Below are 27,100 nucleotides of genomic sequence, written 5' to 3'. Positions count from 1 at the left end.
CTCAGGGCTGAAATGCCGACCAGGGCTGCTACCTCTGGCATCCAGCTAATGGTTTTGTACAGAATGCACCAGAGGCTCCATGGAGGCACAGCCAGACAGTCTGCTAACGAGTGGGACCGGGCTCAGAGCACCGGCGAGATGTAAGCCAGCCAGGCTCTGGGGCCCAGACGCTGCCACAGTGAGTCAGGGGACAGAGCTGACCCCAGAGCTGCAGCCCTGCCCAGGGGCTCGTCTGGCACCGGACGCACAAGGTGGCATCTGCTGTGAGCAGCAGCTCCAGCCGCGCTGCTGCCATCCTCATCTCCACCCTCCAACCCTGGCACGGCTCGTCCTGGCTCTGCCCTGCTGCTGTGAGTCGTGAGCCCAGCCGGGCCTGGGCAGCAGTGGGTGGCATCAAGGCCTGTGTGCTCTGGTGGCTTCCCGTGCCCAGGCTGTGGGGATGCTGCCCTACTCTTGTCCACGCCAAGGCCACAGTGTGTGGGTCTGAATCTGCCCCCAGCATGGTCACTGCTGCAGAGTTCGTGTCCCACCTTCCTGTCGGAAGCGATGGCGGGTGTTGATGGAGATAGGTTTCACCATCTCAACTCTACAAGGTGTCTAGATGGAATATTGATGGATTTGGGCCTCAGAGTGATTAATTAGCATGCAGGAGTCCTCAAAAGGGTTAACATGGGATCTTTTTAATTGTCAAAAGAGTTTCAGGCTATTAGTGTTGGCATATTCTTCAATAATCTGTTTTATTTTTACCTGCTGGGAGCTTAATTAAAAAACAAAGAGGCTCAATTTAAAGCCCATTACTATGCTAATTTTGTAAGAACTGGGCGGTGATTAAGAAGCTTTAAAAAGAGGAGTTTAGTTTGCTCTAGGGAATGGGTTGGAGGCAGGTTTTATTTCGTTTCATTAGCTAGCTACAATTATTTATAAACTAAATGGAAATGATATTAAAGAGTAATGAAAAAACCAGCATCTATGTATTATTGAACAGCAGAACTTTTTTTAATTTAGCATTGAAGTGTGCAGAGCCTTTATTACTGCAACTTGCAGTTAACGCAGCTAAATGCAGTTGTTAAATATAAGAGGCTTTTTAAATATGCCCATAAATACAGAGCTGTCTGGTTTGCTTTTCCTATAGATCACTAGAGTAAGTTTATAAAGATATCAATGTGACAATAAAGATGAACTACTGTCTCTTTAAAAAAAGGTTTTATGAGCTTTTGTGCAGGAAAATTTCTTAACAGAATAAATTGTGAAAACTTACTCTTTTTATGCTACATATATAATGTTCTATAATCTAACAGCACCGCAAACTTTCTGCTGTCTTTTGCCTGTTATGCAAGCCCAAAGTAATACATGCAATTCCAGGGGTGTGCGGGGTGCCTGGGAGGGTCAGCTGCATCCAAGAGACATTCAGAAGCTGAACCCAGGCGCGTCCTGGCACAGCAGAGGCTGGAGATGGTGCTGTGGCTGCCGCCTGTGGAAGGGTGGGGAGGGCAGCCTGGAGGGCTGGCTCTTGATTTGGTTGCAGTGGGTACAGAGGTTGCGAGGTTGGCAAGAGCCCAGGAGAGGGTTCCCAACCTGGCCAGCAATTTTGAGCCAAATCCCTGGAAGAAGGATATCTGTTGTGGTGTCTGTGGACATGGGAAGGGAGGTACACCCTGTGCCTGCTGGAGGAGTTGGTAAAACTGGCGTGTATCTGCCCAGCCATGGGAAGAAGGGGAGATGCTGTGTCCGAGCCACTTCTCTGGGGGCAGCAGGGCCTTCTACAGAAACAACGCTTCCCTATAAAATCTGTAGCTAGTCCCACTTGTGCCTGGTCGATGTAGTAGCTAAGTTAACTTAGCATTTGAATTCACACTGAAACAGTTGCTCTGGTCTTCTGAAGGAGCATGAACTCTGCTGCCCAGGGATCTGCACTGCTGTTCAATGCTGAACCCTTTGCATTGCTGCTCCTTTTGGAGAAAGTTCCTTTTGCCGGGGATGGGGAGTGGGAAGAGGCCTGGACCAACTGTCAGACATTGGCGTCCATCGGGTAGCGGCCTGATAAGGAGGGAAACTGGCAGGAGGGCCCGTGCCCTATGGCAGCACCCTCATGGGCTGCCTCATGGCAGCTGGTGTTTGACATCTCTGAGGGTCCGTGTCAGTCTGGCTGCAGCACGACGCTCTTGGCATGGGTGGCCAAGCTTCTGCAGAGTGTCTTTGCTCCCGTGATGAGGGAATGGCTACTTCCGTGCTTCTGGTGTTTAGAAGGTCCATTCTCTCCAGCATGCCACGGAGCGGGTGCTGCTGCAGTTCTTCAGTGCAGTGTTCCTTGCTGGGATGGGATGTGCTGCTCGTACTGGGGGCCTTGCTGAGTTGAAAGGAAGGTTAAGCTTGAAATGTGACACAGGTTTACCGATAGTTTCAGCACTGGACTGGGGACAGAGTGGCAGAGAACTGCCTCTTTCTACTTAAATGTTGTGAAAAGGTCCTTCAGGAGTGTAAGAGGGACTTTTCCATGAAGAGGGCCTCGGGTCAGCCTCAGTAGTTAATTCCACTACAGTGGATGACCCAGCTGATTCCTAGACAGCAGCTCAGGGTGTGTGATGCTCAGCTCAGGCTGCCCTGAAGCCAGCAGTGGGGCTGCGGGTGCTGCATCCCCTTCATTATGGGGAATCAAAGATGGCAAAAAAAGATGTGTAAGAAACCCACACCATTTGTGTATTTCTTTGCTTGAGACCTAACCTGACTGATGGCAGCAGTAAGTGGACTAGCCCTAGGAAACAGAAGAGAGCTGGCACTTTAAGAGTGGACTGTATGACAAAAATGGGACTATTTTGCTTTCTCCTTCAGACTATGAACCTCTTCCAAGTCCATATCCAAGAACGACTGTTTTCCAGGCACAATCTGTGAATTGCCTAAGACTTAAATATGTGCTGCAGCCAGTAAAGGGATTCTTGATGATAGAAGGAAGTTAGGAAAAGGGACACTATGGGAATTAAAATAGCTTAGAGTGCCCTGCACATCTGTGACTCAGAAATTTGTAGAAAACAGCAGGACTTCTGCTGTCAGAGCCTTCTGAGTAGATCCTCAGTTGGTCAGAGGAGCAGGATCCCAGCGCCGTTCAGGCTCTGTCAAATCACAGTTCACTGTGTTGCTTCCACAGTCACGTTGGGGAGAAAAGCCAAATGTAGACCCCAAATGTACAGTTCCTGTGGGCAGGCTCAGAGCCCAGCCACTGAGCTGCCTCTCGAGATAAAGGTCATACAGTGGAATAGTTTACAATCCTCTTTTGGTTCTAAAGGCAGAGGGGCTGTCCGGGATCCCTGAGGTCTTAAATGTCCCTTGGCCTTCTTTTGACCCTGCATACACCTTGCATTCTTCCTTTAATGATTGACACTCAGTGGGTATGCGCCTTGGGGCACACTGAGATTGTAGCTGCTGCTTCATCAAAGCAACTGTTTACAGCTGGTTTGAGTTGGATGCCAATAAACAGTATTCTTTTTGTCTCAAAATAAAGAGCAGCTTAAGTCCCTAATGATAAGGATTTTGTGCTTTGTAGAGGAAAAATTCAGCTAGGTTGGGACAGCCAGCCGCTCAGCTTAGCGAGTCAGACTACTTTATACTTCCAGCTAAAACGCTTTTATCTCCTCAAGTGAGTGGGCTATAGATTCTTATCACTGTGGCAGAAGTGATGAGGGTAACATCTTTAGTTGGAAATCATTGGCAACATGTGGAGAAAGCTTAAGATGTTGTCACACTTTAACTTGGTCCTAATCTGTTCAAAGGCAGTTCATACTTTTTAACTGCGCCAGCAGGTAGTGAGAGGGAGTCAAAGACCGTCAGGGTGAAATAGCTCGTGCTTTTCTTTGGAGAGTTTATGACTTTCATAAAGTGGGTACAAAGAAACTGCAGCAGTAACTGTTATTGTATAGATGAAGAGCTTATGTTCACCCAACCATATTTCATTAACTTGTACACTCCAGCTTCTACATTTCCTGCCCGCTTGGTTCAGCCCTAGAAGTAAATTTTAAATATTTTAATGCCTGTAGTCACAGAAATGAGAACAAGAGACACGTGCAGATCAGCCGTGCCCGTTATGTGACCATCTGATGTGTCCATTGGGCCAGGTACCTCGTACACGCGTGTGTGGTGTCACAGCATCTCCCGTCAAGCTGGTTTGTGAACTGTGGCACGTGGTGATGTGGGACCCAAAAACGGAGTCACTTCCCCTCCAGCAGCAAATCGAGGCACTGCTAACAACACCTGAATGTCAAAGCTGGGCATTCTGAGAGAGAATAGGAGAAAATAGATTTAGGACTGAGCTCTCAATGGAGCTGCGCGTTTCTGTGTAGTCTTACCTGTGAATGAGGACCCAAACCCATTCCTGCTAGAGTCAAAAGAGTTCTGTGTTTCACTTGAAGCAAACACTGATGCAGCTTCTCTTCCTTCATTTATCTTTAGCAGATGATCTTACGAGTTACTGGTGAGCAAACGTCATTCTATTTTAGCAAATATTTGGTGTGGGGGGAAGCGCTTTGTCAGCTGTGTAGGCAGGACAGTACAGTCAGAGCAGGATTTTTTTTTTTCAGCCAGATATTCAACAAAGCACCTAATTTTTTGAAACGTTTACAGATCCCTCAGGAATACCACGGGATATCTTGTGTGCAGATTTTCTCTCCTAAAGAAAGGAGTACCGTACTGTGACAATGTGGGGATTCAGTGCACTTCTAACAGGCATCTCTTTTCTTTCTGCACACAAGTGTGCATGCACATGTGCATGTATAGTATATAAACATACACATAACTAAAAGTTAAGTAGTATTTTCCAGCTTTGACCTACTTAAAACTTTTTCATTTAATTAAAAATACTGAAAAAGTTAATAAAATGTTTAGGCAAACCTTTCAGTCCTGTGAGCTTAAGGGAATAATCCTCTTTGCATGCCTAATAATGTTGTTGGTGTCTAATGGGATTTCATTTTCACACATGTGGAAATGTCCTGTGTGATACATGTTTAGCTGCTGGAATAACTTCAACCTGTGCCAGTGGTCCAGGCACAAGGAGGCTCTGGCCATGCTACAGAGCCTTGCCTCTTGAGTCTTTTTGTACGAGTTTAGAGAGTCTGCTTACCAAAGCCTGAATGCAAACACAGATGCTGATAGCTAAGTCTTTAGGACTCTATCAACCATATTTGGCCTTACAGGAGCCAGGAGAGTTTGGTATTTCCATGTTAATCTCAAAATTCTGTTTAGAGAGCAACTATAGCAATCACCCATACTAGAATAACGAAGCTAGTCTGCTCATTAATGTAAAAAACCTGAATCAGATGTTTGGAGTCTTCAAAGAAGCCTGTATTGAGCACTACTTATTTTACATTGTAATATTAATAATCGTAATTGACATGGTTTTAATAAGAGTGCCTCCACTTTACAAGGTTTAATTGCCATTCCCAGGCGTTGCAGGACGCACCTTCAGCCGCCTGACTGTGTTTTGGTTTGGGGGGTTCAGTGCTCCTTTTTTCCCTTGTCCTTTATAGAGTCTCTCCCAGAGCTCTGTGTCTCTGATTAGACTCTTCTGTCTTATGAGAAGAACAGAGTTTGTGAAAGGAGGACAGTAAAAAGAAACTATGTGAGATGATTGGGGGGAAAATTTCCATCTGTGAAAGGTCAGGCTAATAGAGCATGATTTAGAGCAGAATGTAGTGGGGACTTTTGTAAGACAAACAGCAACTTTTCATGCTCAGATGGGGATTCTTGGGTTAAATTGCTATCTTTGAGTTCTGAACTTGGAAAGGTATTAAAGTGGAATTAAACCTTTACACAATCTGGCTCTTGTGTCATTCAGGATTTTTTTGGGTTCTGTTTAATTGTACATCACAGCGGGGTTCTGAGTGACTGGTGCTCTAAAGAAATGAGGGGTAGGGTTAAGTCTGCAGCCCACTGCTCTCTGCTAATCCTTCTTGTTCCTTGAAGGAGGATTTACTTTTGCTGCCAGCTTGTGAAAGACTTTCCTCCTACCGAAGAGATTGTTGTGGCTTTCCTGGGGAGGTGTGGTTGCTATAGCAGGGAGTCACGCCTGGGTATTCTCTCAAACCCTACTGAGAATGGGCCAAAAAAGAGCCGAAGAAGAGTAAAACTGGGGATTAAAAAATGGAACAATGGGAGACAGGAAGATAGGAGTGGGAACAAATGGGAATTACAGCACCAAAAATAATGCAAAGTGACAAAAAGAGGAAATAGAAAAATAATAGCTGACAGTTAGACTGAAAAGGGAAACACTACAAAAGAACAATTTATTTTCAACAGGCAGAGAAAATAAAAGGGCTTCTGGGAAATAAGACAAGGCCTGTGCTGAGGGTTGGGGTTGGGTCTTTGGGTTGTTGGTTGTGGGGGGTTTTTTATTACTGTATTGCAAACATGTATGCAGCAAGTATACAAAACTTTCTCCATACCCACTTCTCACTTCCATCTTTGCCGCAATGTTTATTCAAAACAAAATCTTCCTGGGTTTTAAACTGTATGTTTACTTGCTGTTAAATGATATTTCTAATTGTGTCTGTTCATGGGGACTAATCATAGGGTAATTCTGGGCTTTTCATATAAAATATTGATGTGCAGATCAATTGCAGAAGAAAAGATCCAATTCTGCTCTCGAATGCTTCCCAAGGAAATAACTGCCTCCAGGAGAATGCCAGCGGGTACTTGGTTTTGCTGCTGCTTGACGGAGACAAATTCTTCAGCTCTTACCATGGCAATGCCCCTGACACGGGACCCGGGCCCTGCCCGGGCACCGCGCAGCTGGGACTGTGCCTCTCTCCTCGCCAGCCGCCACTGTGTCGGGGTGCTGCTGTATTACAGACAGCTTACCTTTAGGATTTTTAGCTGCTGTATTTTGCTCCTAAACCCTAAATTTTGCTCTATGAATCAAGTGCAGGATAATTTTGCAAACACCCAAACGCGTTTACCCCAGTGAAAGGAGCAGGATTTTCACTGGGTTCAAGGCTCATCACATCACACGTAAAATTTAAGCCGATGCCGTCCCATATCCAGCAGCGAATCTCTCTGAATGCCTTTCCTGCACCCTACTGCTTTATATATAGGAGAGGCAGAGAGAAGTAACAGATGAAACATTTTGTTTATGAAGTGTCTATGTTTTGTTTTATTTCACATGTTTTTGCAATATAGATAACAGATTACACCGCAGAGCTTTCATTGCCTTATGCTATAAAGATACTATAAAGCCTTTCTGGGTATTAATAATAGATTGTGTTGATGAGTTTGGAGAAGCTGGCAATAGACCCCCTACTGCAAAGACATTAACACCACAGGACTAAGGTATCTTTCCCTTGCAAATCAGTTGCTAAATTGGCTGTGCTGATGGGTTTGGGCACAAGCTCTTGTTCCCGTCAGTTCGGCAGGCACAGGAAGTTATTTTGTTTTATACTGGCAAATAATGTTTCTTCCTCTTAATGGTCTTAGTTGAGAGGAAAGGCCCTGTGTAAATTCTTTCCCTAAGTCATTCTCGCCAGCCAAGAAATAACTTAGAAATTACATTTGAATTGCTTTGACACGCGATTATTTTTTTCTGTAAAAGTGAAGGCCGGGGCAGTGAATCACCAGCAGTACAATTTCCCTGCTTATAGGGCCTTTAGGGTGAATTTTCATATAAAAATTATATTAGAAGAATTTCCCTGTGTTGTTGGCGATGTAAATTCAAAGGCAACTGTAAATTCAGTATGCCACTTAGCGAACAAGAAGGATAAGGCATCTCATCAGAGCAGCGAGTACCCGGCGCTGGAGACAGGCACGGGGCTCCTCGCACCGAGCTGCGCCCGCTCCAGACAGTGAGGTTGTACAGATGGGAAACAGGGATAGATTCAGTTTGATGTGTGTGAGTAACTGAAGAAGAAAAATAAAAAAAAGCCCATTGGCTTTCAGTAATGGCCTAGTTTAGCAGAGTTGCATCAGAAGGATGACCTCCCCATCACGTACCGTGCTTTTGTAGCGCTGCGGTGTAAGGTGAAGCCATACAGCAAGCACAACAGCAGAGGCCTGTTTTGCCTGTTTAAAACTCACAGATGAAAATAATGCTATTTCCCAAATGTTTGCACTGCCTAAAAATATAATTCTAACAAAATAATCATATTTTGTTAATCCATTAGGCTGCTTAATTGCAGCCCTGGCTTTATCAATTCAATTGGCGCCCTTAACTTTTATAACAGTTTCTATTCTGCAGAACAGATTAGGAGAAAATTGCAGCCATAATCTGTACAGTGCAATTGCCGTGCTATAAAGAGGAATGGGAGTAGCTGAGAAGAGCAATTGGATTCCCAAAGGTGGAGCACAGTAGAGCAATATCAGGGACTTTGTAAATGAAAAATTGTTTTAATTCCCTTCTAACAGCAATAATTCGATTCTTCATAAATTTTTCCATCAAAATGTTGTAAGGAAAAATTCTATAAAGTAGAACTGTGTGGCAGTGATGGAGGACAGCTGAACAAAGTGGTCAATTAGGGGATGAAAATTAAGCAAAGAGAAGAATTTATTCTGTCACATTCTGCTTGAAGCGAGAAACTCCTCTGCACTTTACATTTTATGTTTTACTTTATTGTTAAGGAAGATGTAACTTTTTTGGTCATTCTGGCCCCACTCGAGCAAGGAGCATTAGTGTGGCAGCTTTGAATTCTGTCTTTATGCATCTTCATTAACCTGTTCCTTGCATCTCTTCCATTTGTCACAGCATCGTGGTTCCGACTCGGGAGCCGCTAGTGCACTGAGCTTCAGAGGGGTCAGTCCGTGCCCACAGGAGGGATCTTGAGTTGCCTTAGCTGCAGGAGCTGGGGTCAGGTACCAGGTGATGGGGGAGTTCTGCGCCTGGTGGCTTGAGGACATCTCGAGAGGGTGACGAGCAGTTACTGGTCCCTTCCCCTGCCAAACACCTGCGCCATCGGAGCAGGCAGCAGCCGAGACATTTCTCAGCCTGTGGGGAGGCTTCTGGGAGCAGATGCCCTGCACGAAGGGCTCTGACCCACTGGCGTGGCTGGGGGGTGCTGCGGGGTCCCGAGCGCTGCTCGACAGAGGCATCAGCTCACTGCCCACAGATCAGTTTTGCTTTGTTGAAGCCACGTAATGAGAGATTAACACGGGGCATGGGGCTTTTTGGCAGCTGCCATTTCTCTTGCAGTAGAGGCTGCTGGTGGTGGTGGTCTGGCCAGGACTGCCCTGTGGCACAGAGGTACATGCAACACTGCCATCCTTGCCAATAGCTGGAAGCCAAGCCTGAAAATGAGCCAAATCCCGCTCATTTGAGGCAAATAGGACTTTTCCTTCTTATTCTAAGGGGAAGGAAATCAAATGTAGGGAAATGTTTTTGTGGCTGTGGTTGAGACAAGCCATGGCCTGCGTATGGCCATCTGACGACACTGCCCAGGGCCTGTGCTTGCTGGATGGAGCAGTTAGGTGAGTTGTGGCTCTGACAGTGCCTGCGCTCAAACTCCCACCAGCTCCACTTACCGTGGGCTATCACGTGGGCTCTATCGATATTTTATCCATTGCCTTTGCATGGCAGTGCAGCCCTTCTCATGAAGATGCAGATAAAATGTTCATGGGAAGGGAAAGTGTCTCGGCAGCACCTCTGCATCCACCCCTGCTCCAAACACAAGCTCTCATCAGTACTTGGTGTTCTCAACACAGCACCTCTGGATAGAGGGTTAATAGGTATTGTCTTCAGAACTCCCTGAAGAAGAAAAAGGTTTCTTTAGTTTAGTTTCTAAATATTATGGGGTTTTTTTTCCAGAAACTTTTAATTTTTGCGCATGTTTTATTACTACTTGGTGAAAGGGAATTAGCTTTGTTTTACTGAAGTTTCAGCTATGAAATTGGCTTTAATAAACTATGTAATTATTTTTTCTGCAGGGAAAATATTTAAAGTGGATTGTTTCTTTTTTTAGGATTTATTTTTTTCAAATCATGAAATTATAATAGTTCTGTTTTGCTTTAGTGCATTTGAGATGTTTTGAATGTTTAGAATTCAGTGTAACCAGGCAACAGTTTTTCTTTTTTATAAGCACCCATGAGCTGTAAGGCACTGCAAAAATGTTCAAGTCCTATGCTGGAAAAAAACACAAACACAGCCCTGCGTAGTATTGTCCCCACTCTGTGTCTTCTGAAGAAGACAGATGTATCAACATTTCTTCCAAAGAACAAATAACAGATGTCATTCATTAGTAATTTAATTTCTTCTCTTAATAAAACTCAGTTGTGTGAAAAGCATAATATATATTACTTCAGCTCTAACATGTTCCGTGTGGCACGAGTGCCATGCGAACTCCCAGCTGGCTCTGTAGGCACCATAGGGATGTCCTGCACAGGCTGCTGTCAGAGGAAGTGTTGGAGCTGGAGCCTGTACCTACAGTGTTTACCAAAGCTCCTGACCACCATCCTTGCGTATTTATTAAATAAAGAAAAGCCAGGTATCCACTGTGGTTCCTCGCAACACAGAAAGGAAAATGATTTAACGTCTCTGATGGGCAGACAGCAACATCTGTCCTCTTGCATATATCAAACATGGCTTAATAACTTCCTATTTACTGCTTCACGGCAGAGGTCCAGTAAATAAACAACCTGACTGAATTAGTCTATTTTTATACCGCTGTCCTGTATAACAAACCCCTTGAACCACACTTAATATGAACAGCAAATTTAGCACTGCACATAGAGATCTCTCAGCACAGATTAAATTAGTTATAATAAAACAATTAAAATCTATTTGCCCACAGACAGGAGGAAATGAAGGACCGGGGTGAGCAATAGCAAGGTAAAGGGTGGGCTGTCAGGACATCAGCAGAGTAAACAGCAGAACCGTGATTCTCAGGAGCATAGCAGGGTCAAACTTACTGCGAGATAACTACACGAGAGATAATAAATCAGGAGTGTGTATTAAACACCAGATGGTTGTGCCCATGCAGGAAGGCACAATGGATCATGTAACTCTGGTTCTTTCTACGAATTACTGATTCAGCCAGACTTCACAGGGATATCCTAGCAAATAAAATCTTTATGGCCTCTTCCGCTGGTGAACATTCTCATCTACTGTGTAAAGAGAGGACCACATGTCCCAGCGTTGTCATTGCCCCAATATATATGCAAAATTAATTTTTTAGTTCACCCAGTTTTAGCTGGTGAAGATTTTTTTTTACTATCTAGTACTGTAAAGTTGCTTCACAGCGATTATTACAGATCCACAGATGGACAGACAGGCCATTGTTCCAAGCTTTAGCTTGTCTGAATCCCCCAAGTGTTTCAGGCATAGAGGCAAACACACTTAAAAACTCCTAAACCTATTGAGTTGTCTTTCAAAATTGTCCAGGCAACAGAATTTATTTATAAAACTCTTGCAATCGTTGATTCAAAACAAGGTTTCCTTGTTCTGCTTTTCTCCTTTGTCCTCTTTGAACAATTTTCTGTGGAATGTTTTCGTTGTGCTTAGGAGTCAGAGATTTCCTGGGGCTTCTAATAATGGCATTTGATTTCCACTCTCCACATACTTTAACAAGTCCAAGGATTTTGAGGTTTGACATTAACTTAAGAGAGCTGGAGGTAATCAGCTATGGGGGTAAAAAGTCAGAGTTATGCAAATTATTCACAAAATGTGTAGAAAGCAATAGAAATACTTCTTTAAATGTAGTTGGTGTGGGACAGAGTATCTGCATGCTCCCCTTCAAATTTATGGCTTTGATTGAAACCTGCAAAGGGGTGATCTGTAAAGTATTCCTGCTATCCTACACTTCTCAACAGGTTTATTACCATTCGTTTATAAAATGAACAGTCTAATGAGCAGTGTTTCAGATCACAGATAGCAAAGTCTGGTCATTTGTCAAGATTAGTTTCCTGTTGTGAGATTGCCTTGTGCAAAAGAAGGACATAACTGTGGGTTACTCTCTGGAAGCTGAAAAAGCACCTATAAGCATGTTACAAGGTGGAGTTAATGAAGATTTTATAATCTCAGAATCAAATCCCACACAGTGCAGTGCATGTGTGTGTGTGCTTGTGTGAGCGTGTGTGAGAACACAGAGAGCGCCTGAGTACAGAGTATGGAATTTTCTTACGTTGATGAGGGACGAGCTAAAGATTCAGAGTCCATGTGGTGGTGTCAGGCCAATTTAATGTTAATTTGAATGAGTTAATACTGCATTGACAGCGATGTAATTTGTTACAACTAAAAGGCTGCCTTTGGAAACGCGGCTGTGACACCGCTGTCTCACTGGCAATAGTCCACTGCCAATAAGTAGCACAGAGTATCTGCTGGTTACATGTTAGACATCTTTTATTTTGAAGGAAGTCAAGAAACAAGCCCCAGCAGGAAAGCAGAGTGGCAGAGAAGGGGCTGCTCAGCGACCACCACGCTGCGCACGCAGCCTGGGGAAGAACCCCCGTGACTCGTGTGTCCCGGTTAGCAGAAGCTTGACTCATCCTGGGGAAACCTCAGTGCCCAGGACACCGGTCACTCGTTTCTGTTAACAGCGTGAGCGCAGCACTGGGGTTTGTCAGCAGTGTGACAGCAGCATTGCCAAGGTGGACGTGTCTTACGGGTAGGCTCATGGTCATGGCCCGAGTTCCTCAGCCTGGCAACACTGATGTGAGATGCATCGAACCTGGGGCCTGGAGACTGCAGGAAGGGCAGCAGCAGCCACTCTTCCCAGTCGGCTGTTGCATCTGTAGCTGTCAGAGCTGGTACCCAGCAGTTCTGCCCCGGCACTCCTGGTAGCCCTCAAATGGGCTTTACCAAAGCACGTACAGGGGAACTGTCACAGTGGTACAGATGAGCTGATGCCAGTGAGGGGAGCCGGATGCCTTCACACCGGTTTTACTAAACTTCAGAGTCTTTAAGCGTGCTCCACCATAACAACAGTCTTCAGACGAAAGATATAAGCTTAATTAAACTGAGTGAAATTAGGTTTAAGCAGTTAAATAGAAACAACTTTTAAGTGCTTAAAATCTGTTTGCTCTTTTTGCCTTTTGTGTTTTAATCCTTTCAGATATGTTATTGTGTACAGATAAACATGTTTCCTGCTTAGGAATCTGCTGTCTAAAGCATTGCCAGATTTTGGTGACATTTGCTAGTGGGAACATCACCATGTTTCTCTCTTTCTGTTAAAGTTTGCACCTCACAGAAGGAAAACCCTGCAGCAGACAGTGTGAAATAAGGTGGTCTGTTTGCTAGTGTTCCCTGTGCACCCCGTGAGGCATCAGTTTCCCTTTAATAGGTCTGGTTCGTTGTCCCCCCTTGCCTGGCACGTACACTGCACCTCTCAGCTGTGGTCTGCAAAGGCCCGTGCCGAGCCGGCGAGGCCAGTAGTGCCCATTGCATCTCTTAGAGCAGAAATGCAGGTGGGGAAACCCAGAGCTCCTGGGCACTCAGCCCTCCTTGGACGCTGTATGCAAATGTCTGCACGTTTCCTCCCCCCCACCCTGCCCAGTCCTGGCTCCATCATCCTGGAGGAGCTTCGACTGCCATTTTGCTGTCCTGCTCAGCTCTCACAAAATGGAGGCTTGGAGGAGTCAGTGGCTGCCACAGCCTGTGCCTTCTCAAATCGAAGATAATTGCCTTTTATAAGGGGCATAATTTTGAGGATGAAAAAAAATGAAATGGGTGTACCCCATCCTAAAAGGTGGGCTCTCCATGTTTGCTGTGAACAGGGGGTGCAGTTGTGTTAATTTGGTTGTCAAAATGTAAATTTTAGTGCACCTTGCACTTTGATATATTGCTGCAAGAGACACTGAATTTCAAATCACCAAGCCCACTGTGTGATGCAGGGATGTAACTTAGCTATTCGTCTTTATTTGAAGCAGCCCTCTTCTAAGAGCTCGCTCAGGGAGATTCCCTGTTGCCATTAGAAAAGCAAAATAAAATTAATCTAAATGATTCTAACTTTATCTTAGAAATTAATGATGGATGAAAGAGGGGGTTTATAAAGGTTTAATAAGAACTAGTCTGGAATACAGTGTATATTCCAGAGCCTGTGATTACAGTGTTAATTTAGCAGATTGTATCACTGCCTATCTCTGCCAAGGGATGTTTCACACCATTTAAAATGCACAGAACTCCCTTCGGAGACAGGTTGTTCTGGAATAACTCAACATCCAAAGAAAAGCCCTGTTATTTCACTCCTCTCTTTATCAATTGCATGTGTGAGATTGTGTGTGTGTGTCATCTTCTCAGTAATCGCACCCAGTCTTCATGGTTGTTTCTGTGTTCATTTATCAGCCACCTCTGAGACAGACAATACCAAAAATGGAAAGTAAGAAAATCTATTCAGAATAGGGTTTAAGTGCTGAAACAAGGAGCCTGTGTAAAGCAAAGCGTGAACTGGCCCTTCCTCTAAAAGGTGAATTAAAATAAATTGTGTTTTGAGCAAGGTATCCAGACTCTGAGCTCCTTTTCGTTTCTCTTTCTGAAGAGGAATAAAACAGTGAGATAAGGACAAATCTTGGTGGTTTTTATCTAGCAAAGGTGATTTGGGAATCTCTAGACCAAAGGGATTGAGATTTGAATAAATTGCATGCCTGTGATGTTTCCAAGACTAGGGATGCAATTCTCTCAGTGTGCCAAAGCGTGAGCCAGGCTGATCTGTAGTTAAATTAAGGAATTTGCTGTATTTAAATTCATGCATGGCATGGCCTGACATTCTCTCTGACTCGAGTGCCTCTCTCTCTTACAGGCTGTTTGCTGCTAAGTGCAGTGGCTGCATGGAAAAGATTGCCCCGACAGAGTTTGTGATGAGAGCCCTGGAGTGTGTTTACCATTTAAGCTGCTTCTGCTGCTGCGTCTGTGAGCGACAGCTGAGGAAAGGGGACGAGTTTGTTCTCAAGGAAGGGCAATTGCTCTGCAAAAGTGACTATGAAAAAGAGAAAGACTTGTTGAGCTCGGTCAGCCCAGACGACTCAGACTCAGGTGAGCTTTTCCCACAGCTGCTCCAACTGGAAAAGCCGCAGTGGTTTGCAGAGCCTCTTATAGCAGAGCATATCCATTTACACATCCCTTTACACATCCCTTTATCCATATGCACACGCCGCCCCTGCAAGTCAGCAGCTAAAAACATCCCCCCTTGCAGTCTGTTCTCCCCCATCCCCTTCTTGCGCTTCTGCTTAGTGAAGGACAAAACCTTTCTGTCTCTGTCAGTGTTTCGATAAGCTGTGAATCAGCCTGGCTTGCATGATGTGCAGCCTCACTCAGAGGCCGCTGGTTTCCAGGGGCATTCTTCCACCCATTGAACACGTTTTTCAAGGGAGCTTCTGCACACACACTCCTGGTACTGAGCTAGGAGAATGGGCACGGTGGTGATGCAGCTTTCAAGATTATGCTCTCTGCCAGTCACAAACGGTAGAGACGGTAAGGAAAACTGGAAGGACAAGGTGGCAGTACTGAGGAGAACCTGCAGGAAACTGAGGTGCGTTAGTGCAGCAGCAATCAGGTGAGCGGCTCAGACCAGAGCAGCTGCCTGGCGATGATGTCAGCGTGTCCACCCCCACAAGGTAGGCAAGGAGGCCTGCACAAAAAGAAAAATAACAAGGAGTTACTTGAATGAGGAGTTCAGGGGAGTCTCTGGATGCTTCCAGGCCAGGGACTAAGTGGACACCGGCTTTCGGGCACGTCCAGGAGGGATGGGATGCCTCCTCCTTCCTGTGCCATATGCACCTGGGGACTGGGGCCGTCCTGCTGCCATTGTGCCCAGGCTGATCCTGGCTGGAGACAGTGAATATGCAGATTGCTGCCAGTCATCAACTTGTGCACTTGTTTCCCAAGAACACATCTCAGAAAATCGACAATTACCATTCCATTGAGTGTACAGATGACATGGTTTATGGGAAAATCCAGTTTAGCTAGGAGTGGTAATTATCTTTAATCTGAGAGCCATATTCTTCACATTGCTGAAATTTATATTTTCATGTCAGGAATGCTGCAAGACAAAGGTCGCTGCTGACTCAGCAGGACGTGTGAGACTGGGACCTTTCTTGGAGCAGCGTGTTGCTTACCGTGATACTGTATGTGCAGGACCTGAGCGCTCTGCTCTGTAAATCTCACGTCACTGGGTTGGGGCTCTTTCTGAATTTGCTTGAGGAATGTGAGTTCCCTTCTTGCCCTTCAGCGGGTGTCGTTCCCATCACCAGCTTCAGCATCCCGCTGTCCCATCTGTCTTTGTCCAGACAAACCCCTGTGGAAGAGCTGGGGGGGGGAGGGGGGAGGCTGTCCCCATGCCACAGTGATGGGCACAGGGATCCTTCTCCCTGCCCTCCTTGCTCACCACCCGGGCAGGGGTGGCTGCTGTTTGCCAGCCACCTGCCTTGGGATCTGCTTTGAGCACCATCGGCTCTCTGTCTGGACCAGATTCTGTATCTTGTCGGCAGCAGTATGGTGCCACAGTGGCACAAAACAACATTGGTTTCAATTTCATTTCCCTTTGGCACAAGGGGTAGTTTCTTACTCCTAGAGATGCCTTTTTCCCCCTCATTATTCTCTCTTAGCCAAACCCAAACCTGAAAAACAAGTTGACAAATTAAATGGGATGTTTTGTCTCCCGTTGTCTAATCCATTGAAAACACGGATCTCCCAGATGCCTGTGTGAGAGCAAATGATTTCACAGAGCCCTGGCTGAGTATGTGTCCTTCTCCAATCAAATATTTATCCACCGGACACAAAAGTAACTCTCCAATGAGCAATATTAATCCTCACAAACCTTTCCTTAGAAATGGCAGGCTGGAAAGTTAATAATGTCATGGTTATTAAAATGACTGAACTTCTCTTTAATCATTAGGCAAAAGATGCTTATTAAAGTAAAAGGTGATTAGATTGCTAGGTGCATAATAATCAGACCCTAAAATGAATTAAAGTCTAATTTGTTAATTCCCCAAACGCAATCTTTGAGTATATAAAAACTGCAGTGTGTTTCTTCATCTTGAAGTCCCTATAATGGTGTATTAATGTTTTCTGGAAGAAAAATCAGTAGTCTGGTCAAATAGAATGTGTTGAGTTAAAAAGTTGTATTTCGCAACAAAATTTGTAATTACTCTTCAACCTCTGTCAATGCGATTGAGAGTTCCGAGTACAATATTCTGTGGTATCACCTGATTGTACAAATGTTTAGAATTTAATTCTAGAAAATACAATTAATCTGTCTCATTTGCAGAAGCACAAATATATTTGGCAGCTTAAGAGCAGTTCTCGAACACCCTGTTATCTCCAAGGAACAAGTACAATTTTATATCCTGTTTATTTTTCACCAGTTAAAAGCGATGATGAAGATGGAGACGTTAAGCCCACCAAAGGACAGGTAACCCAAGGCAAAGGAAGTGATGATGGGAAAGACCCAAGAAGACCCAAACGACCGAGAACAATACTTACTACACAGCAGAGACGAGCATTCAAAGCATCCTTTGAGGTGTCTTCCAAGCCTTGTAGGAAGGTAGGTGCTTGCATTAGGGACCTGAAGTCAGCTCAGATGCCAGGCCATGGGGGTGGTGGAGTCAGGACACAGCTCCAGATAGCCCTCTGTCCCTGAGACAGCAGCAGGTGTCTTGGAGTGAACTAAAGAGACCAGGCCAGCTATAGTGACACTCATTCAAATGCTGTTTCAGCTAGGAGCCATCAGCAGCTTAGGACCAGCTCATTGTTATTAATGGATATTTAGCCATGTGGGGAGCAGCTCCGTGACCAATTCCTGCTGGATGACAATGTTTGGTTCTTAAACTCCATGAAGTTCTAAGAACCTGTCAGAGCCAAGGCCAATGAGTGGCTTTTGCCCTTCTCCCTCCCACTGCAGAGGGAGTCACTGCCTGGTGGGATGGGTGCTCAGCTTGGGTCCCACTGCTTGTCCTTCCAGTCTCGTGTTTTTAATGAAACTTGGCCCTGCTGTAGATCTAGGGCAAAGGACAAGGTACTGCTTTACTGACGAAGCTGGTGAAAGTCAAGTCTTTGCCAAAAGCCACCCAGGTAGCTATTTCCCCCTGAGCCTGGCTGCAGAGTGTCGGAGGTGCTGCATCCTGGACGCTGCCACTCTCCTGCTGACACAGGAGGCATGGCTTTTGGGGCGGTGCATTCTGCCTTTTTGCCATTCTAAAGTATGAAGTTTTACCTCAACAATATAGAAAATGTTCCTAGCCAGATGTGTATCTTCTGGCACTGAGCTGTTTTGTGGGTAAAATAAAAAGCATCAAATGACTTTGTGTCATTTTGCTCAGCTCAGACTGTTTGCTCAGCACTTATGAAACTGGTAGCGACATGAAGGGCAGAACTTGAACAAACTATGCAAAAGTAGGAGGAATTTTTAAAAGCAATTCTGTACATGCAGTTTTTATTGTAAGTATGTGTATATTCCTCCTAATGTAGCTGATTATTTTTTTAAATATTAAAAATTACATCATTAAATGTTTCCTCCTGTAGGTCAGAGAAACACTAGCAGCTGAAACAGGACTCAGTGTTCGAGTTGTCCAGGTCTGGTTTCAAAACCAAAGAGCAAAGGTAGGTTGTTTGTCAAGTTCTCAAAAGCAAAACACAAATTGTCCTCCGACTCAGCCTCTCTCTAGACATTGTACATACCACAGGGATCCCAGGGACAGAGCTGTGCCTGTTTTGCATGCGCTGCTGTCTACAGCCATACAAGAAAGGCAGCTTTCAAACACGGATCGTAAATTTGTGTGCTCAAAGCAACCTGAGGTTGAGAGTCAATTTTGTATGCAAATACAAGCTGTAAACAGAAATGTTTAAGCTTAGAAGTAAAACTGAACCCACAGTGGTGTGTGTGTGAATGTGAATGTGAATGGTCTGTACTGATCGATTCCATGTTTGCAGAGCATTCTGTAAGGAAATGAAATTGTTGCATTCAGAGCCATGAGATTGTTCTGTTCTTCCTCTTTTATTCAGATGAAAAAACTGGCACGAAGGCATCAGCAGCAGCAAGAGCAGCAAAACTCACAGCGACTAGGGCAAGGTAGGGGACTTGTGATGGAGGCAGAGCACGTGGAGAAGCATCTGCAAGGGCACTGAAGTGCCATTCCCACATGACATCTTAAGTATAGCCACACAGGGCGGGCAGAAGTCTGTGGATCCCATGTGTCCTCATCAGTGGAAGCACACAGGAGCTGTGTGCCCACCCCAGTTATCCTGCAGTTCTCCCATCGGGCTGGGGCCTGGAGGTTCCTACACAGAAGCTGTTGCCTCCTTCTTAGAAGAAACGTGCAGTGCAGACTTTCTCTGGAGGAGGTATCCAGGAGGCTCGTTCCAGGCAGATCCTCCAGTCTGTTTGCTTCTGAGGAAGGGGGACCATGCTGAGCTGGGCATTGTAGGCTGCTTGCACTGCCGCAGCCGAGCACGAGGAGCAGCACTGGACCCCAGGGCAGGAGCTATACCAGCCTTGCCCCACAGCTTCCCGGACACTTTTGAGGTTCTCCCACTCCCAAGGCCTTGCAGCCTCGAATCCTCCTCTTCACGCAGAGCCAGAAAAACTGGTACCAAGAGCAGTTAGAGAATAAAAGGGCTATGTCACGCACAGGATAGGCATTGGGAATATATGGTCCAGCACCCTGAAGCTCCAGAAATTATAGAGGCAGAAATTACAAGTCTTTCAGCTTACCGCTCAGGGCTGTACCCTCAGTGAAAGTGTGGATGGCTCCTCTGAAGGGCAGGACACACCTAGCTGCACTCACTGCTTGCTCAGGTTCAGCACTGCCACTGATGCTGCTGTCTGCTGCCTCTCTGTTCCTAAGCAGTGACTGTGCCCTTCTCTTTGCTTTACAGAAGTCATGTCCAACCGGATGGAAGGGATGATGACATCTTACACACCACTTGCACCACCACAGCAGCAGATTGTAGCAATGGATCAAAGCAGTTATGGCACAGACCCATTTCAGCAGGGTCTTACCCCTCCACAAATGCCAGGCGACCACATGAACCCCTATGGTAAGGCATGCCTCATTCTGCCGCCTCAGAAGTAGCCAGGTCCATGTGCTGGTTCACACACCACCCACTTGGTACAGTCACTTGCCTTGAAATTTTTTTTCTGGGATTTGTACCAGGGAATTTATAGCAGTCAGCTTTGTGTGTGTATTTTAATGTACATGTAAGGGGGTGGAAGAGAGCTTATCCCAGGCTCTGGACACCATTTAGAACTATTTGATGGTGTAACTCGGATAAATGATAAACCAAGCCATGTCACCTCTCCAGCTCCACTTGTTTTAAACCACTATCCAAGACATTGAAAAATGAACTGTACCAAATTTTAGCTACCTCACAAGTTCTTCCTTTTCCTTAGAAGCTTGGGGAAAAAAAGTGCCTTGAAAAGTGGTCTAATAAAGAGAAGTAAGCTCTTCATTCCAGAATGAATAAGCACCCCCTTAAGATCCCTCAGACTGAATTTGTGGATTTGCTAAGGAACAGTTCTTGAGCTACTAAGAGATGTGTCACCACAGGACATTTCTCTTGTGTAATTTTATTCTCTGCCCAAAATCAAGATAATGGTTTGCTTTTACAATCTCCTGACCACACACCATCAAGTCTATAGGTACACTAAATGCATCACAAGCATTAAATGCCTAATGAATTGACTCTGGACAATTGCAGTGTGGCATTTAAATAAAAATTAAGAGAATTTCTCAGACTCTGAGTATTGGCCTTGCTGTAGCCCACGAGGGCCTGTTATGTCAGACTCATTTCTGCTGACCAGGAGCACTTAATTGCAGAGGTCCCCATGCGTGGTATGCACAGAAATCTGTTTTGGGTCTCTGTTATTACTTCTCCTACTGAGACAAGTCCATGGCACACATCAGGCAATTTGGTAAGTCCTGTAAGGAGCTGAGGACACCTGAAGTGCAGATGAGCATTAGTCGGCCTGAGGTTTTGTTGCTAACGATTTGCTTGGCGTTCTAAGCAAAACGCCTTGAGAGGCAGGTTCTGTGCTCCAAAACCAGTGCAGGAACAGCACAAAGCCGTCTCAAATGAGGGCATAAAGAAACAGAGCTGGACTAGCACTTCTGTAGTGCTCCCAGGACTTGAGCTAGAGCTCTTTCTCGTACTTTAAGAGTTGAAGTAAGATGAAACCTTAGTTGCTAAGGGAAATGGCCAGAGAAGCTGGGTCCCTTGGGTTCCACTGCATTTGTCTTTTACCTTGCATGTAAATGAAGATCATTACTGGCTATGGTTCTCAGCCCACTTTTCTCTGGGTGTCTGGTCCCAGCTTCCTCCATGATCCCAGTGCCCGCAGAATGCCGGGTGCCAGCTCAGGGAGCGCTGGGGCTCTGCTCCTCCCTGGCACCATTTCCTTACGTCGTAAGCCGAGACTCCCCTTTGTGCTGCTGGCTGAAATATGAGCTAAATCCTGTCAGATTCGAGTGGCACTGCTGCCAGTTGAACTCTGCAAACTGGTTGCTAGCCTTCCTTTCTGTAGTTCAGACCCTTAACGTGTAAAAACCCAGAAAGGAGCACTCCCTTTGCTGCAGCCTATGAGCACCCGTGTGTACTGTGTCCTCTGGCTGCACAGAACCAGCTTAACGTCTACGTTTCATTTGCAGGAAACGACTCCATTTTTCATGATATCGACAGTGATACCTCTTTAACTAGCTTGAGCGACTGTTTTCTTGCCTCTTCCGAAGTTAACTCCATGCAGGCTAGAGTAGGAAACCCCATTGACAGGCTGTACTCTATGCAGAGCTCCTATTTCGCCTCATGAAAATAAAAGAAAACAAACAGCCGGCGTGTATTTAGCCAGTGACTTTTTCCAGTGCAGACTCTACAGCCATATGTTGCCCAGCTCTTCCTTCACAGTGACTCCTGCTGCCTCTGGACTGCAAAGAGCATTTTTAGGAAGACTGTATCTGTGTGCATATATGTGTATGTATGTATACCCGTACTAATACCTACCTACCTACATACATACATATATAAACAAAACGCATCCTCCAGTCCCATACCCTTGATTCCCAGCTCGCACCAGACCACGAGACAAGCACGGAATGAACGGAAGACCCTGCTCTTCAGCAGCCTTTGGTTTGGTTTGGGCTTGTTGTTGCAAAGGAAATGGATTTTGCGGAAAGCTAGACCTTTTCCTCCTTTCTCTCTCCTTTCTTTTGGATGTTTAAACTTTTTGTTGTTTTTTTTTTTTTAAAGCCAGTGATACTGACATCAGTCAACCATACAACAAATAAATCAAAGAAACTGGAGATCCCTCCCTTTTCTTACTGCATGAGTCATACTATGTTGTGGATAAATTGCCATTTGAACTGTAAGAAGTTAATGTAAATGTGACGTTCAGCATTTGTTTCCTTTCTACACTTTTTCTACATGGCCTAGGTCTGCTCATTAGTTTATAGCCCTTATGCATATGATACCGAGGAAACTGGTTAGTGGTAATAGTTGTGGAGAAAGCCAGTGATTTCATAATAAGAAAGGTCTGTGACCCTGGAGAGGAGATGCCTGTTAGGGACAGAGGCATTTAGGTTAGTATTGATCTTAAATAATTGAAGGTGCTTACAAGACAGAGTTTTATTTAATTTCTTTGAAGCGTGAGAATAAACCCCATTCACGTTTGTTTGTAAGTATTACAGCGTCGGATTTCAACTCCAGACCATGACTGGCAAACATGCCTTGTTCATTCAGTTCTGTTTATTTGTTTTGCATGAGGCATAAATGTGCTACGCTCCATTGTCCATCTGGAATAATTAAGCGCTCCTTTAGTTAATTAACTCACCTCAGCAAGAATCTATGATAGACAGTTCTGGTCTGACCATCAGAAGTCCTGAAATGTGCATCAACTGGGGCAGAAATGGTACGAAAGAGATCACAGTGGGAGGTTTAGATCCGTGTAGCTTGAGTCTAAGCCAGGTCCTGTAGGACTCCTGGTGTACAAGGAATACTCCCACGAGCCTCTTACAGCCCGTGTGAGAGGAGCAGGTATGCAACTAGAAGGGAATGTCCCGGCCAAAGTCCGAAGGTCTCAGATGCTGAAGTGTGAGCATATGTCAGATAGGTTTTTGTAGGGCATAAAATATCATAAGTAATAATAGTATAGTTATAAATATTGCCTGGTGATAATTATAATGTGGAGAGGCAGACAAGTACGGTCATGGCTCTTAGTGGAGAAAACTTCATGGGGAAAATTTGCCAGGGTAATATCAGTAATTACAGGGTGTGTCCAAAATAGAGCTCATAGGGAAAGATTGGCAGGATAGGCACTTTCTTAAATAAATACCTTTAATATATTGACCATAACAGCCGAAATCACATCTTAAGCATTGGTTAATCCGGCTGCGCCAGGCTGAGGACTGGAACCAGGCAGGCACTGGAGGGTCTCTCAGGGCTCCACACCAGTGCAGGACTCTGGGACTCCCATCATAGGCGCACACCAGAGCCAGGGGACAGAGCACCCCTGAGCACCGGGGACACCACCCCGGCAGAGCAGGGTCCTGCTGGGAGACCGCGAGCAGCTGCTCACCCCTTCCCTGACGAAGAGAGGCCCTGGAGGGGTGCGTGTTGAGGATCAGATGAGGATCCCGGGCAACAAATACCATCCTACTCCTCCCCAGCATGTTAATGTGGACCATGCGTGAGGAAGCAGAGTTTTATCTGCAAGCTCGGTGGGTGCATTTTCACTCTGGGGGGGCGAGTAAGGGGGGAGCAGACTCCGTGTGCAGAGCAGGAGAGCAGAGCGCAGAGCCAAGGCGCGCCCTCCCCGCTGCCGTGCGGTGTCAGACGCAGCCCCTCGCTCTGTCTCTGTGAGGAGCCGGGTGCCGCGCCCCTCGCTGCAGGGTCCCAGCTACCCCCGCAGCGGCAGGTGGCCAGGCCAGGGCCATGGGTCCCCCGTTCGCTTTCGCTAGAGACCCTTCTCTCGCTTCCCTACAGGGATGTGGATTCTCAGTTGAAGCTTGTGAGCCCCTGGAAGAATTTTATTTTCTTACACAGCCCCCTTCAATTATTTTTCCCTTTCCTTATATATCAAAACAAATAACAATTTCCTTTCTGCATGATAGCAAACATCTATATAGAACTCAGGTGATCCTCACTGCTTGCAGGGCAGAAGGCAAGCAGGTGTCGTGTGGCACATTATATGAATGTCTGCAGTCTCAACGGATTCATCAAGTTTCCTCTCCACCCTCTGCTGCGCTACTTTAGAGTCATAGAAAAGCATCTTCACCATCTCAAACTTACCAGGTTTGTAGCCTCTACACATAGGCACAACCTTGCTTCATCCCTCATTTCTGGCAGGCTCAAAATGGCATTTTTAGTGTTTACAGGGACTCGTATGAGAACTATAATGTGACCTGCAGTTTGGGGAACTGCCTTGTCCCAACTCTACCTCTGCTTCTGGGCTGGATGTTGAAAAAACAATCCATTTCCAAGGAGAGAATCAGATATCCCATTTTATACCTGAAGTAAGCATAATCTTTTGCCAACCTTTTGGATGACTGTTTGCCACCCTTTTTCTCTCTTCCTTTCTCGTTCTTTTCATTGCTTGTACATACCATCTCCCCTTCCCTTGGTGTGTTGTATGATGATGCCTTAGCTGTTTGTTTCCCCATATTCCACCATCTCTGGTGCCACGTACACAACACAGTCAAGCCCTCTGGCATGTGTAATGCTTCCCATGCCACTGTGGGTTGCTGCTGGTCAAGGGAAGGAATGCATAGCCAATGATTTCCAGCGGACCCGTTATATCTGGCAAAGGCCAAAGTTCATTAAAGCAAAATAAATGTCACCTTTTTTTTTTTTTTTTTGTTTTGTGGAATGAATTATCCTACTGGAGTGTGATCATTGTGGTTTTAACCTGGGACCTGCAGTAAAAGATTATATAGCAACCTCTGACCTTTTTGATTTCTGCTTTACTCTTCTATTGTCAAGGGAAATGTCACCGATCAGGTGAAAGTAAAATGTTTAATGGGCCATATCACAGTAATATCTTACACCGAGTCAAATTGATAAACTCTTGCCAAAAATTCTTAGCATCTGGCACTTCCACGGAAACCACAAACAATGATTGCACATATGGGAGCTTGAAGGCTAGAGGTCACAACAGCAGTTTATTACATGCACCTTACAGTGATCATTTTCCCTAGGAAATTAACCCCTCGAACAGAAGTGCCTCGAGTGAGCTCCTCGTGGTGTTTCAATCATGTTGTTTTGGCTAAGCACGGAGTATGTGTTAAGCTAAAGTGATGACAAGATGCAATTAAGTAAAAGATGATTGATTAGGGTTCAGTGTTTGCTCAATAATGTTTAAAAAGGATGACTGTGGGATCAGATTGAGCATGCTCTGTACGGGCTTCCTCGGAGGTCTGTGCTGTCCTGTGGCACACAGAGACCCCCCTGGCATTCAGGAGTTGTTACCGAGAGCGTGGCCCTCGATCCCGCTGCTGGCGTTGCCATCGCATGGCTGAAGGGTTGAGGGGATGGTTCCTGCCATGGATGGCTTGTCCTCAGCCCCCATTGACCACAGCACTATGGATTAAACCCTGTCTGGTAACCAGCTAGGCGCTGGGGTAATTGTGTTCTACAGTCATGACACAGAGGACAATTACGTTGCTTGTAAGCAAAGTGTGGTGTAAGTTAAGGCTGAAGCACTATCCTAGGCATTTTGATCTCCTTTTCGTCTCTAAATCTGTCATCAAAACCATCCAGATCACCTGGCTCAGTTGCTGCTAACCGTGCCTGAGACGTGGATTGCGTTGGTCTCACGACGGGTGCTGAGTGGCTTTTCCAGACCCGCCCTGCACAAGTGGATGAGTATTACCAGGCCCTGTGAGGGGTCACTGCCGCTCTTGTCAGCAGCAACTCAGCCACTCTGCTGGGCTGTCATTGCATGGCGAAGGGCCTTCATGCCAGCAAACCTTCCAGGGATGATGTGAACCCACTTACCTCTTCCTACTGTGCTCAGGACTCCCTTCCATTCTCCTTAAGGATCAGAAGTATGTCCCAAGCCACCACCCCAGTACCCTGGGTACCTGGCTCTGCGATGCTGCTAGGAATGCTGCAGGCTGGGGTTTGTGAGAGCACCTCTTTGAACCGCATCTAGTAGTTCTCTTTGTCCCCAAAAGTCAGAGAAATCAACAGCAGAATCCAGGAGGAAGGGCAGGGCTTTTACAGGGCCAGAGCTCGGTCCCAGCAGTGACAGGGACTGAAATGACTGAAACTCATCAAAGCCATGGGAGCTGGAGCCACAGTACCCAAAGTCTCAAGTGCTCAGGGCAGTGCTATAAGCCACCCCATGCCCAAGCACCGCAGGCATTGCTCCCTGCACATGCGGGGCATCTCCAGCCCACCCTCCTTGCCCCGCTGGCATGGGACAGCCGGCAGCAGCACGGCCGGGGCTTTGGGGGCCCGCTCTCTCCAGTTGGGAGGGTAGCTGGGCACTTGCTTAGCTCTTGGTGGGCACCTGAGGTCAGTTGGCTCTAGTGGGATTTAAGCACAGTCTTGCTCAGTTGAGGCCTGTCTGGATAAATAGACCCCCCGTCTGCTCTCCCGAGGACGCAGCCTGGGTCCCTGTGGTTCTGCACACCCTGTTCCTGCTCAGCAGTGGCTGTGAAGGGACTGCCAGATACTTTGCATTGGGAACTCTGTTTTTAAGTGAACACCCTATTTTTTAGCTGTGTATGGCTGTATTACTTGTATATTTATATATTCTGTATTTATGTTATCGAAATGTAGTATTTTGTAGCTGTCTGTTCCAATTTGTTTAACTTGTAAAAAAATATGACTATGCTCTTAACCAGCTGCCTCTCGCCATAGATTCTCTGCTCTTTTCCCTCTGTGTTGGTAACAAACCACCATGATGTATGTAGATCGGATTGTTTGGTTGTTTTTTTTTTATTTAATTACTTGTCATTGTTAAATTATTTATTAGTGTTTTTAAATTTCATTTCACTGCATTTTTTTCCTGCCACCATTGCCTGGCAGCCCAAGATAGATGAGTTTCTCATACCGTGTGCTCCTAACCATGTGCACGTGTGCACACACACACACAAGCACCCCCCCACCCCAAAAACAGAAAAAGAAAAAAAAAAAGAGAGAGAGATTACACTTCAGTATATTTGTAAATAAAAGCAACCTGTAAACACAGCAGGGCTTTTTCAGTGTGCAGTTCTT

The 27,100-nt window shown here is 45.7% G+C and overlaps 1 protein-coding gene across 2 annotated transcripts in view; it reads left to right on the top strand.

Annotated features, from left to right (window-relative positions):
* Window positions 1-21,695, top strand: part of LMX1B (LIM homeobox transcription factor 1 beta) — a gene marked incomplete at both ends in the record, with an annotated part of 91,496 nt that extends 69,801 nt beyond the window's left edge. The window contains 6 exons of one of the 2 annotated variants that reach the window (XM_084272576.1): window positions 14,697-14,929; window positions 17,260-17,438; window positions 18,416-18,493; window positions 18,896-18,962; window positions 19,769-19,909; window positions 21,538-21,695. In XM_084272576.1, the coding sequence (XP_084128702.1) occupies window positions 14,697-14,929; window positions 17,260-17,438; window positions 18,416-18,493; window positions 18,896-18,962; window positions 19,769-19,909; window positions 21,538-21,695 (856 nt within the window). Of the gene's footprint in view, window positions 1-14,696; window positions 14,930-17,259; window positions 17,439-18,415; window positions 18,494-18,895; window positions 18,963-19,768; window positions 19,931-21,537 lie in introns of both variants that reach the window. The other variant, XM_084272575.1, reaches the window with a different exon arrangement.
* Window positions 21,696-27,100: the final 5,405 nt, after the last annotated feature.

Source organism: Gallinula chloropus (genome assembly GCF_964237585.1).
Source record: "Gallinula chloropus genome assembly, chromosome: 18".
Lineage (NCBI taxonomy): Eukaryota > Metazoa > Chordata > Aves > Gruiformes > Rallidae > Gallinula > Gallinula chloropus.
Note: the sequence above shows the minus strand (reverse complement) of the source record. Positions and strands in the feature narration are given on the sequence as shown.